This window comes from Canis lupus, chromosome 31, assembly GCF_003254725.2.
Source record: "Canis lupus dingo isolate Sandy chromosome 31, ASM325472v2, whole genome shotgun sequence".
In the NCBI taxonomy this organism is placed as follows: domain Eukaryota; kingdom Metazoa; phylum Chordata; class Mammalia; order Carnivora; family Canidae; genus Canis; species Canis lupus.
The window spans coordinates 2458837-2472769 of NC_064273.1; the positions used below are offsets into that span (position 1 = coordinate 2458837).

Below are 13933 nucleotides of genomic sequence, written 5' to 3' on the forward strand. Positions count from 1 at the left end.
CTTTAAATAAATTAATTTAATCCAAAAAAGGTGTATTTTCAGTCATATGTACTTCAAGTGAAATTATTTTTTTCCTAGAATCATGGAAAACATATTTACCAATTTTTTGAGCATTTCACAACCTCTATGATGAGGCTTCTTATGAACTAAGTAGAATTACATTAACCTATCTGTATAATACTTCACCCAATATGTTCCCCCTACATCATCCACCATTCCTATACGTGGATGATATATAATAACCTGCTACTTGATGACAGTAGTCATGTTGTATTTATTTTCGTAGTTCCAATGCGAGGATAATTCCTGGGACATTGAAGTATTTCACAGAATGGAACTGAAATGATGACTTGGAAATCATTTAAATATTATGATTTAAAATTAAATATCATTTAAATATTATGATTTAAATATTAAATCTGCTTGGCCATTTGTAGATAAACATTTAGTTCGTGAACACTGCTTTCTTAAATAACTATTAATTTCCCAAATTGAATATCTTTAATATCACAAAAGATAGTTCCCCCAAACCTGGTAGGTCATTGCTTGCATTTTTAAAGCTGTTTGGGAGATGGAAAGAGACGACACAATGGTGCTGACACTCCACCCACCCTGACTCTAGCCATGATCCACTTCTACTGCCATGATCATAAATATTGCTGATTATGTCAGTTGACCTCTGTTTCCTCCCATCTTTTAACAATTGCTGACTATGTACTGACCCTGTATATGTTACCAACATACTAATATACTTATAAAATATGTGCCCAGAAACATATATAATTAGAAGATAAAGGGGATCTTATTTTAACTAGGACAGGCTTTCTTTCAAGCAGCTCTGTTAAACCTGGAAAGGACTACTCAAAAATTAATGAGCCATAATAACTGGAAACAAACTAGCATAGCACCCATCACACTTTAGATAGTTAGCAAGTATCTATTCAATGAATGATGGTATAAACACAAAGGTTAATCATCAGAAGGTAGAATAAAATATTTCAGGTATTTTTTTCTCTTTGTAGGATTTTGCTTAAAAAAAAAAAACTGTTAGTGAACAGCACCATGAAATAAATAAAAGCACTTAATCCAGGAACTTGCTCAATTTCAGAGACCTACAATTACTTCATTTATTTGTACTACATTTCCCTTCTATTTATAAACAAAAACCTTGTTAAAAGCATCAAAAAAGTAGTAATCTTAATGAAACTTAATTTCTCTAAAATATATTGTCAAGTATGGAAATTATGCTGAATTTCAAAATAGTCAAAAATTAACATTTGCTCAAAACACGTAAGCATACATATGTAATTTTGAATGTCCAAGTTCCAAATCTTGATGCTGTTATAGCTTAACATGCAACCAATAAAATCATATAACCAATAAAATTTATAGTGTATGTGGTTATTTATGTTTTTCTTGAAATTGCTGGACTTAAACAACACGCATAAATAGATTTAGAAAGCCTATTATGTATAACTAAAGATTTTGCTTATATTTAGTGAATATTTCCAATAACAGCTTTAACATTAAAAGATTAAGTGAAAAGAAATTATTTCTTTACAAAATCTGTTAGCACACAGTTTAACATATATTTTGAATTTGAGGAATACAACATTGAAAAAAATTAATATGTTTTAGGAAGTGTTGTGACTTCTTTCTACCCCAAAGAAACAATTCTAATGAGGGTAGTTGTGAGCACAGAGTGATGCAAGGTTTTCCATAGAAATTATCTTCACTAAAAAAATAATAATAATAATAATAATCTTCACTGAAAATTGGATAGGGAGAAATTTCTGTATATGTATATGCATGTATATACAGCAATAACCAGTAAAAGCTGTGCTGGTTACTTTCTGCTTATCCTTCTAGGTCTCCGCCCTACCCTCACACCTCCCGACCCCTGTTCTTTGCCCTGGGATGGTAAACTACCCAGAATTCTTTGACCTACACATAAAATGGGTTGCCTACTGTACAAGGTTGCTGTGAATACAATGACAAAATATAAGCATGAAAGTTATTGAAAAATTGTGTAATTTTAAGCTGTCATCATTAATTCCATGTCTTTGTTATAACTTATACATAATATTTTTTTAAAAATTAAGGAAGAAAGGGTAAGAAAAAAGAAGGATAATAGTGACTACTTTAATACCTGCCTTACTGAGTTAATTTTTAATATTTTTTTTTTTTTTTTTTTAAATCTTTTTTTTTTTTTTAATTTTTATTTATTTATGATAGTCACAGAGAGAGAGAGAGGCAGAGACATAGGCAGAGGGAGAAGCAGGCTCCATGCACCGGGAGCCCGACGTGGGATTCGATCCCGGGTCTCCAGGATCGCGCCCTGGGCCAAAGGCAGGCGCCAAACCGCTGCGCCACCCAGGGATCCCAATTTTTAATATTTTAAAGTCTGTCACATTTATTGAAACCAGTCATGGGTAAGGATACTGTCAGGTGGCATTGGTTGGCATGGAGCCAGGAACTTGTACCTTCATTTCGGGTTCATGCCATTTTTCTTCTCTTTATCACTCCTTGTTCTAGGACACCTTATTCATGTTCTTTCTCTCCCACTGTCCCCACTATCAATGTAAAATTATCTACAGAATAATTAGATAACGCCAGTGATTTTTGGTTATGCCCTTAATAACATTTTATTTTCATTCCTTCAGTAATGAAATTTCCTTTAGGAAATATTTGAGAATCATTCAAACATAATTCAAAAAAAGCAGAACTCCTGTGAAGAGAAACGTCATAAAAAGGTATGTATTTTCCATTTTTATATAAAAACAAATACAAGCACATAGAGATATGTCTGTTAAATGCATACGCTGTGCACCTTTGGAGATGTTTGTCCAAAGCATTTTTTGTCAATAATAGGAAGGAATTGAAGTGTTTTTTTCCTGAGCATTAAGTGATCAGACTGACTGTACTACTTCAATTGTTTTTTCCCCCACACCTGCAGAGAAACAGACGCAATGATCTAACTGATTTTTTTATTTCTATTGCCAAATGCCACACAGCATTCCTGTGGTGCTTCAATGAACTCTACTCCCTCTTCTCGCTGTCACCCTATACCCACTCTATTGCAAATGCTTACTTACTACTATTTATAACAGATGCGATAAGAATTGTGTAAAAAGAAAGAGAAGAGGAGCACAAGTGAATGAGCTACTTATGTCTATTCTAGGTCCCTGTGACCCAAAAGAACCTGTAATGTCATCGTCTTAATTTTTATTTTCTATTTAGATTTGCAGGTTTTTAAGTGTTATAGAAAAAGGCTTCATACAGCAACTATGCAGAAATGAAATAGAATTGTAATTGAATAGTTACTACGTAGGTTAATGATTTTTGGTTTTCAGGTGCACAGAAAAGTAGATAGGGAAATTGTTAAAAATGCAATTGTGATCCAACCACTGGAACATCTGGTTTGGTCAGGTGTCAATGAGCCCCTTTTTTATTCTGCTAGCTGGTGTCAGAAGCAGGATTAGAAGTCAAATCGACTCCTGTCTCTGATGCTACAAATATCCCCATGAAAAAGCTATGCAACTGAAACAGCAAAATGTCATTTACTTAATACTCAACATATATTTATAACGACCTAGGGTTTTCTCAGTTGGAAAAATACCTGTTGTACTCATCAAGGCTGGAATTGGACAAGGTCTGTTGCGGCATGTAAGCCATGAATCCACATCTACAACTGTGATTTTCAAAAGCACACTAGCTACACATGCCTATTGAGAACTTGAAACATGGCCAGTGTGACTGAGTAACTAACTTTTGATTTTATTTAATTTTTATTTAACTTAAATTTAAATATTCACATGTGGCTGCTGGCCACAGAGTTTTGTTCAGCACAGATATAGAACACTGCTAGTGTCATGGAAAATTATCTTGGGCAGTGCTGACTATGATGCATCCCTCTGTCTTACTCTATGTACGTCTTCAACATTTTGAAAGGATCTGCCGCTCCTTACCTAAAAAAAAAAATAAAAAATAAAAGTAGCAGCCACCTGTAGAAGCAGGTGCAATCAGCCATATGGACAATCACTTGTGTTCTCTCTCATTCTCCGGAGCAGTCGTCACTTGCACAGTGTGTGTGCTACTCTAGTCACACTAACCCATGCCTCGCTTCTGCACTTGGTCTCTGCACATGCCTCGCTTGCTGCACAATGTAGCATGTTTGTTTGCTCAAGATAAGCCTTAGGACTGAGGCAAGCCAGATAAATAGGCAGATAGAAAGCTGATATGGGGGGAAAGTGTGGTATGGAGTCTTCAAAAATGCTTCATTTTCAAACTCTTAAATTTGATGGATATCAAATTTGATCCTTGATCCTGTCAAGGATCCTTTCTACTAAGACATCCTGCAGGAACCAAACCAATGACTTCTGAGGGAATAGACATGTTAGACTGCCATTCATGGAAGAGTCTTTTTTTTTTATTCCAAACTTTCTGTTCTCTGTTGCAACAGACTATTTTTTAAAGATTTTTAAAATGTATTTGGGGGGGAGGGGCAGAGGGAGACAGAGAATCTTAAGCAGGCTCCCCACTGGAGCCTGACTGGGGAGCATGGCGCCTGACTGGGGACTAGATCCCACAACCCTGAGATTATGACCAGAGCAGAAACCAAGAGCCCAGGGCTTAACCCACTACACCACTCAGGTGCCCCTGTTGCAACAAACTATTAAAACCAGAATACAGGGACGCCTAGGTGGCTCAGCAGTTAAGTGTCTGCCTTTGGCCCAGGGTGTGATCCTGGGGTCTGGGATTGAGTCCCATATAAGGCTCCCTGCATGGAGCCTGCTTCACCCTCTGCCTATGTCTCTGCCATTCTCTCTCTCTGTGTCTCTCATGAATAAATAAATAAAATCTTTAAAAAAATAAATGAAACCATAACAGAGTTAAAGTTAGAAGCAGTCTTATATAAAAAAGTAAGAACTGGCTATACTTACATACACACACACACAGGCTTTTTTCAACATAACCCTAAGTTATAACAATTGGTAAAGAAAAAATAAAGCAAGTGTATACTACAGCAATTCATATGATCAGATATTGCTATTTTATAGCAGTAAGATGAGGGAATATGTTACTAACTATCCCAACTATGACATGATGGATTTTTCTCACTATAATTATCTCTCAGAAAAGAGGGGCTGCCTTATTTCCAAGTCTTGTAAATCTTGTATTACAAGTTTTTTTTTCAACAGTATCCTAAGATACATTAGCTTGAAATACCCTGAATCAATTCTGCTTTTAGATGTTCTATAAAGGGTAACTTATGGAATCACTGAAAAAGAAGGCAAAGACATTTCATATAGATTTTGTTTTTGTGCCTGAGGATTTGACCTCACAATTGTAGATGTCACTGTAAACATAATTCTCAAAGCTCGCTCTGCTTAAAAAGCATTACCATAAGTCGTTGCATAGTGGAAATTATTATTATACTCCTGCAGGAGTATAATGAATGAACAACAAAAAAAATGTTCTGCTGTCATAAAAATTCATAGTTGTTGCTTGGGACAAATTCCTCATTGATAATATCCTACACTTTGAAAAAGTGCTGCTAAGCAAGATTATTTCATTAAATGCCAGGATGGAAAACCAATTATCTCTAAGTGAATATATGTTTTTATATTGGTTTAAATATGCGCATATAACTCAAATCAATAAATTAAATATATAACTATATATTTAATTGTCCTATGAATATCTCTAAATGACAGTGTCCCCCAAAACATTTTCTCTTGCTTTACATCATTGGGAAAGTGAGAGTTTTCCATAAAATTGATGTCACCTTATGTTTGGGCATGTATATTTAAATATATATTTACAAACACTTGTAATCAATTAATACTAAAAGCAAAAAGAGGTTGTGAAATCTCTATGTGTGACTCTTATGTATATTTTTTTAACTAATGTGACTTCATTCTTTTTTCTTAAAAATAGATTAATTTATTTTAGAGATACAGCAAGAGTTCAACGGAGCAGACAGAGGAAGAGGGAGAGAGAGAACCTCAAGCAGACTCCCGCTGAGCTTGGATCCAGGCAGGGCTCCATCAGAGGACCTTGTGGTCATGACTGGAGTCAAAATCAAGAGTAGGAAGCACTAAGCACTAAGCACAAGGACTAAGTCACTCAGGCGCCCCAGTGTGACTTCATTCTTTAGAAAGTAACAGAGATCACTTTATCAAAGGTAGTCTTTAAGCTTCATTTTTAGTTCTATAACTTTCACTCCTATTGCATATACCTGAAATACAAGCTAGTTTATGTGAGTTATATTTATAAAATTTTAAGTAATTCATAAAATCAAATTTTTATTCTTGAATAATGTCCTTTCCTTTCAAAAAGTCTTAAAATATCACATTAGATATTTCTTATATTTTTCAAATGCAAAGAGATATTTTATAGTCTCACAAAATATGTTTAAAAGAGTCCTTAATAGAAACATTAAATACTTAATATTAATAGGGATTAAAATTGCAGTAATACTGCCATAGTGAGTATTTAGCAGATGAACATTTCAAAATTCATTTTCAGACTCTTTAAAATATTCTTAAAGTGGGTCGCCTCCGTGGCTCAGTGGTTGAGCGTCTGCCTTCCGCTCAGGACATGATCCTGGGGTCCCAGGATCAAATCCCACATCGGGCTCCCCTCATGGAGCCTCCTTCTCCCTCTACCTGTGTCTCTGCCTCTCTGTGTGTCTCTCATGAATAAATAAATAAAACCTTAAAAATATATATTCTTAAAGTACCAATAAAAAAGATCTCTAGGACTAGAAGTCCATGTTAAACACAAATGATTACACATCAAACTCTAATCAAAACATAAATATGGAGTCACCATATTGGCTTTAAGTCTGGCCCATATTTGAGTCACAATGTTTAAATCACAATATTAACTTTAAATCTCACCTAACTGTGGGACCTTTAATCCCATCCTCCCATATGCTTCTATGAATATGTGGCCATTAGTGAAACCTGTTGCATTTGTCTTTCCAATGGCAGAATAAAACAATAAATAAAAGCTCTTTCTAAGTAATAAAATTCTACAGAAATGCTAGCCTGACCCTCTGTAGTACTTAACTTTATATATTAACTAATTAATTAGGCCAGTACCTCAATATTCACTCAAATGCTAGTCTGTATGTTGCTGTGAAGTATATTTAGATGATATTAATTTAAGTCAGTACACTTCGAGAAAAGCTGATTACTCTGATGTGGCTTTGTTGAATCAGTTAAAGCATTGAGAGAAAATATTTGTGATTCCTGGAAGAAAGGATTTTGTCTCAGACTGCCTTCAGACTTGAGGGGCATTATTGACTTTTCCCCAGGTTTCCAGTCTGCTGGCCTGTCCTGCATATTTCATTCATTTCATTCATTTCAGACCTGCTAGCCTCCTCCATCATCTGAGCCAGTTTCTTTCTTTTTCTTTTTTAAAAAGATTTTATTTATTTATTCACGAGAGACACAGAGAGAGGCAGAGACATAGGCAGAGGGAGAAGCAGGCTCCATGCAGAAGCCCGATGTGGGACTTGATCCCCGAACTCCAGGATCACACCCTGAGCCAAAGGCAGATGCTCAACCACTGAGCCACCCAGGTGTCCCTTAAGCCAGTTTCTTAAAATCTCTCTTTCCTTCCTTCCTTTTCTCTTTCTTTCTCTCCCTCTTTCTCTCTGGAGATATTTATCAACTATACATCTGTTTATCTACTAAGATAGAGAACACTTGTCCCCTACCAATGTACTCTAAAATATATTTTGTTCATGTGTTCATTGTCTGTCCTCTACTAAACTATATGTCCTATGAGAGCAGGGATTTTATGTTTGTTCTCCAACTCTACCACCTTTTCTGAAGGAAACCTCAAAAATTATTTGCTGAATTAATACATTAGATCTTTCATTATATATTAAAGTTTAAAATCAATTTAAAAATTTCATTTTAAATCTAGAGTACAACAAAGGGAAAACTTCAGCAAGGTAAAAAATATAGTGAATTCCTATTTTTAGGGCAAATGGACACATTTATTGGACTAATTAATTTAGCTACATTTTAATCATTAAAATGGAACTAATTTCAAATTATCTTACTGTTATCCACACAGATTCATAAGAAATCCAGATATTAAGACCACATTGAATATCTAATATATAAATAGCTATTTATATTCTATATAATTTAAATTTATCTAAAGCAACAGCTCCATATTTTTATTATAGTTCATGAACTCATTTTCCTCCCAATGCTTATAATAATACGTGAAGGCTTGGAAATTCAGTGTATGCTTTTAGTTGTTTGCTTGAATTATGTATCATGAATTTCATTACTCTCTAAATTTTCTAAAGAAAATTTTAATCAAAATCTATCATTCAATAGGGACCCCAGTTAATTAAGGAAGTCTAACTCACCTTGAAGTAAACACACCTTTTTCTTTTCTTTTTTTAATTTTATTTTTCTTTTTAAACACACCTTTTTAAATCTAGTTATTTACTTCCAAACATGGAGCTATTTAAACTTACTATGGGAATAATTTCTACAGTTCTTACCTTCAAGCACAATCATAAGAATAAAATCACAAAACTTTATAAAATCATATAGCATCTTCTAAATATTATTAAGCTAAGGTTAATAAAAAGATCATATCACCTGGAGTGAGGAAAAAATAGTTAACCTATACACAAGGCAATTACAAGAATGAAGGAATACAATATCTAGAGAAGCAATAATGGTTAAGAGAAGGCATAAAATGATTTTTGAAACAGAATTGAAACTGTTTATTTTATTAAAAAGTTGACATAGGTTATCTTTAGTGTTTATGACTTGCAAACTAAAGTATTTAATATTTAACATGTTTAAATACAAGCAGCAGCAGTTTGGTAATCAAAACGAATAATTTGAATCATCTCAGAAAAATAAATTCATTATAATTAGGATATTTCTGAATATGATTAAAACATTTAAAAGAAAATGTATTCACCTTTCTTGTCATCAAAGTACAGAGTCTGTTGAGCTGGATTTGACCACTGGAGGGAGGTGTTATCATTTTGATCAACCCTGCAGGTCAAAATTGCAGTTCCACCTTCAACAACCGTTACATTCTGTGTTAGTGGAAATTGCCCTTGGCTGCCTAAAAGGGGATTAAAGAAAATGTTGATTAAATGAAAGTTATAAAATGATTAACTTCCCAAGAGCTACATCGGACTGAACTTCTCACTCAAAAAAAGAAAAAAAGTAAACCAACCATACAACAACTAAACTATATATCACAAAAAGACAGAAAAAATAATTGAAAATCCTTAATCAGGGGACAACAGTTTTGCATACCATTAAGACTCCTTCATACTCCCTTATGTGTTCTAGAAAACCTTCTTTGTCTCCTAGCCACACACGAAGATTTATATTCAAATAGTAACATGATTATCATTAATTTCCTTTGGCCTTGCATTAATTATATAGGGGATCTAGACATCTTTGAAAATGAGGCACTGGAATAATTTTGGCTGAACTGAACTCACTAAAGCAACAGAGGAAACCACATGGAATAGTTCTCTGGTAGCTGATATAATCCTGAATAAAGTCTATGAAATATGGATACTAGAACTTTAGATTCAATTTCTGATAAAATAAATAAAAAAATAATCCTATTATACCAGAGCTTCTTGTAGATGTAGCTGTTTTTTGGAACACGAAATATGTTGGAGGAAACAATGTAAGTATTTTTCAAAAAGTGTCCGTCTTGTAAAATATCTATCAAAACCTTAAGGCGATTAACCTAGGAGATAGAGACAATATTCTCCTTTGTTCCTTTCTCTAGTTTCTTGATTTTCCCCAATGAACATATATTTCTTTTGTAATGAAGAAAAAACATATTTAAATGACCCTTGTCAAATTGGATATCATTAGAATATAATCAAGTATTCTATCTTCCTAAGGATCATAGTAATTTATTAAAACGATTCATATAATAATGTTACTTAATATGAACTCTTCTAATAGTTAAAACAAAATTCATGCACATGGAAACATAATACCTAAGTTTCACTTCAGCGAGATGAACTTTGCCAAGTCTGGTAACAATCATCAACATGGGTAAAAAATGACTTTCCAGAGCCAGGTTAAAACACTATTATGTGAGCAAGGTAGTTCATTAAGTCAAGGATAATTTACACATGCAAGAACATTACAATGACTTAATCGCACCCGTGAAATATATTTCCCTTTTCTTCTTTAGTTTTGTAATGATTCTATCATTACTACAAGCACCACTTGAGGTTATGCTGGAGCTATTGGCATAAAGGATCTTATTACCAAGAAGCCTGTTGATTGGCACCATAAGAGACAGAAGAGCCTGAAGGGGAAAATATCTTTCCAGACCTAACTGACACAAGCACAGAAGTTCATGACCATGTTATATAATTAAGCCTATCAAGTATAAAATCTGATATCAGTAACTTTGTCTTCTCAATGCCAACCTCTTAGAGTCACTATGGCAACTCCCCAGGATATCTCCCTGTAATCTTTAGGGTGGAGTTTTTAAATTGAGGTTAGGAGATGTCTGGAATAAATTCTTTGATAGTTGACTTAAAAGTCAACAGGAGCCAGAGTGAGATGTGTTTTGCCTTCAGCTCAGAGGTGACCTCTAGCAGGGAAACGTGGAGAACTATCAATCTTGTGAAATGAGGTGAGGCGAAAAACCACATAAGGAAAACATGAGCTAAAACGGAAGGAAGGAATAATTACCAGAGATACCAAATTAGCAGTTCATAAATATGAAGCTCAGAATGATTTTAAGATATTTTGCTAAGATTCTCAAGTATTAATGTAGCACATAAACTCAACAATCTGAGGGAGGAGGGATTCTTTAAGTAATAAAAAGCACGCAGCTGCTAATAAGAATATACAGTTCCTCTCAGGTGACAATTTGACTATCAACTGGTACATAAATAATATTGTCTGCTTCTTTAAAGATGTGGAAAAAGAGCAGTGATGCTTGCAACAATTTCATCCACTACATTTGCAAAATAATTTTCAAAACATCCCCATAAGAAAATATTATCCTTCTCATTTCACAGATGGGTAAACTGACACTGGGAGGTTAAGTGATTTTCCATGGTGAAACAAAGTCAATGAACCATTTGGAATTTGTTCTGAAAGTTTAGTATTTTACTCTTATTCTCCCACAAAGGCTGCTGGGTCATGGTAACTTGATCACTATTGGCTTACGTGTGAATTAGACAATAAAAAATAAATAAGTAAACATTTTAACAATGGAGTTTTCAACTGCATACCTAGCTGAACTATGTCCTCATAAATTTTGTTATAACATTAAAATCGAGTAAGAGAGGATGCCAATATTAACTGCTCTGAAATATCCTATCTTATTCAGAGCTTACTTCTGACACTTATTTTAATCTTTCCTTACTCGCTTATAGGGTCTGCTAGGGTCTTCTACATGCCCAGTACTTTCTATACTCTTGCACATCTATGCCTTCTCCTTTCAGGTAGGAGATTAGGACAACTTCCCTCCATCTTCTCCCCACATGGATTCTGACTTTAAAGTATTATGACTTCAGTTCCCCGCAGTCAAATAATTTAGTTTTTCCCAATAGAGAGCAAACTCACGTGGAGAATCTCCTAATCTTAAATACCCTTAGGATAGGTAGTTTCCAAAATCAATTCAAAAGCCAGTTTTGTAAATAGTCAAACTTCTTCTCAAGGTTTAAATTGCCTTTTACTTCTGCTTATAACCTGGAGAGAGCATCAGGGTAATTGCCACTTTTGTCTTTTAACTCTTTGTGGCTCAAGGTTCTCATTTAATTCAATTTCAGAGAGTCTTTCCAAAGAAGTTACTACTTTTCCCAATTAAGGATTGGGAATTAAACATCCTGAATTAAACAGTTAAGCATCCCAAATTAAGGGTTCATTTTCAAGGCATTCATCAAAGAAATATTCCTACTACATGCTTTGCCTTGGATAAATCAACATCTTAAAGATGCATTGAGGAAGAGAAATTTTGCCAAGGAGACTGCAGAGTTCAGAAACTCTGCGAAAGGGTGTGAGGCAGAGAAGAAGGCAGTCTAGGTGTGGTATATAACTCTTTCTTTGTTTCCCACATCTATAAGGATTTCTGAAATGCATTGGTCCTAGCATTTGAGGCTTTACTTTAAAATGTTCCTTACTCTGGCTAAGCTCAGCACCCTCCTAGATTTCAAAGGAGTTACTCTTATCAAACAAGTTTCTGATCAAATTGAAAGGAAACAAAACTTCCAGTTTGGAGTCGTAAAGCTGGCTATTTTTCCAGGCAGCCTGTGTCCTTCGTTTTCCTCCTTCCCTCCTTGTGTTATCTTCTCTTTTATTATTTGCAAAGATACCAGTCTTCTTGAGTTGCTTCTAATCTAATTAAAGGGCAAGTGATGAGATCATCTTACTTATCTTTGAGTCAGCTACACTGTTTAACATTCTGTATTGTGAGTTGGAGTTTCCAGTGGGGGCTCATTGTCCAAAATGGAAGCATCTTCCTTAGAGCAGTGGCTGGCATTGTAGGGGAACTTGTGACAGTAGAATGACCAGAGTAACTCAAGTCTTCTGCATTTGTTCAGGGTCAAAAGAGAGGGGCAGAAGGAGGGACTAATTCCTTGCCAAGAAAAAAATATGGAAAATGTAAATCATAAAATCCTTATTAGTATATCGTCTTAAGACATTTTTTTTAAGTTCTAGTTGAAAATCATGAGGAGTATACATAGGATACAACAGATGTAATGTAGAACAGACACATCTAATACCATTGTCAGCCCCCGAAATGGGGCATAAAAAGACAGACTGTGCCAAATTTATGCTCTAGAAGGAGAAAAACATAAAAGATAGTGCCCTTCCTGGGTACCTCATATTACGAGATACTAACATATCTCATCTTCCACAATCACTAGGCCAACGGAAAATATGTGACAAATACAGCTAAACTAATCTGAGCATTCATAATATTCAAGGCACTATTCTAAGAGCATTTCTTGTTTTTCAGTGATTTACTTTTCATGCCAACCTTGTCATCATCTCTACCTTGAAGATGAGGGAACTGATGCAAAGAGAGTTTAAATAATTTGCTCCCAGTCCCACAGCTAGAAAGTGCCACACCAGGTTCTGAACTCTCATATTCTGTGTCCTGACCTCACATGCTTAACCAAAAAACTGCATGGAAAAGAAAGTGAACTTAATTCTGGCTGAGTGACGGTTATGAAATAAGCATAGAGTCTGGAGTCAAACATTTCAAAGATGCATTTAAACCTTTAATATCTATTTTTAATAAGTGAAGGAACACTTGAAATTCCTGCAAAAGCTGTGATGTGCTAACTGGCCCCTACCAGCTCATGAGAGTCAACTGAATGGAACTCTCCTCACTTCACACTCAACAAAATTCCCTGCTAGATTGAAAGAGACCACAGTTGAATCTTTTCACAATGGAGCTTGACAAACAGTTCAAGCCAGTGTTTTGTTCTCACAGAGGCAGTTGTTAAACATATGTATAGCACATCACTGGAAAAGCCACCTCTGATGCCTCTTCGGCTGTTACATGCATATTTAGCCTAAGTAAAGTTTTTGTTTTTTTTTTTTTTTTTCTGAAAACTAATGAACTCTTGCCTATGCAATATAGTTCTGTTTCTGAAGTTTTTTTTTTTTACTTCATATTTTGAGCCTCCTCAGTTTCTTTCTTCTTTTTCTTCAAATCGTTTTCCAAGAGAAAATGATTTTCCCTCCTGCTCACCATTCTTCCAATGATCTCTCTCTCTCTCTCTTTTTTTTTTTTTACCTACTCTGTTGAACTGATAGTTTTATTAGGCTGCCAGGTTTATTTCTAACTAGCATCAGGGATTGAAAACCATTTATGTGCGTTTCGGTAGTTATAAGGAAACAATTTGCTAATTCATTGCTCTGAAAGACACTTTAGT

The 13933-nt window shown here is 34.7% G+C and overlaps 1 protein-coding gene across 4 annotated transcripts in view; it reads right to left on the minus strand.

Moving 5' to 3' along the window:
- The window catches only part of CADM2 (cell adhesion molecule 2), a 1069595-nt gene that overhangs the window by 237212 nt on the left and 818450 nt on the right, over positions 1–13933 (minus strand). For all 4 annotated transcript variants that reach the window (XM_025450022.3, XM_025450023.3, XM_025450020.3 and 1 more), the window contains one exon: positions 8968–9117. In XM_025450022.3, the coding sequence (XP_025305807.1) occupies positions 8968–9117 (150 nt within the window). The remainder of the gene's footprint in view (positions 1–8967; positions 9118–13933) is intronic.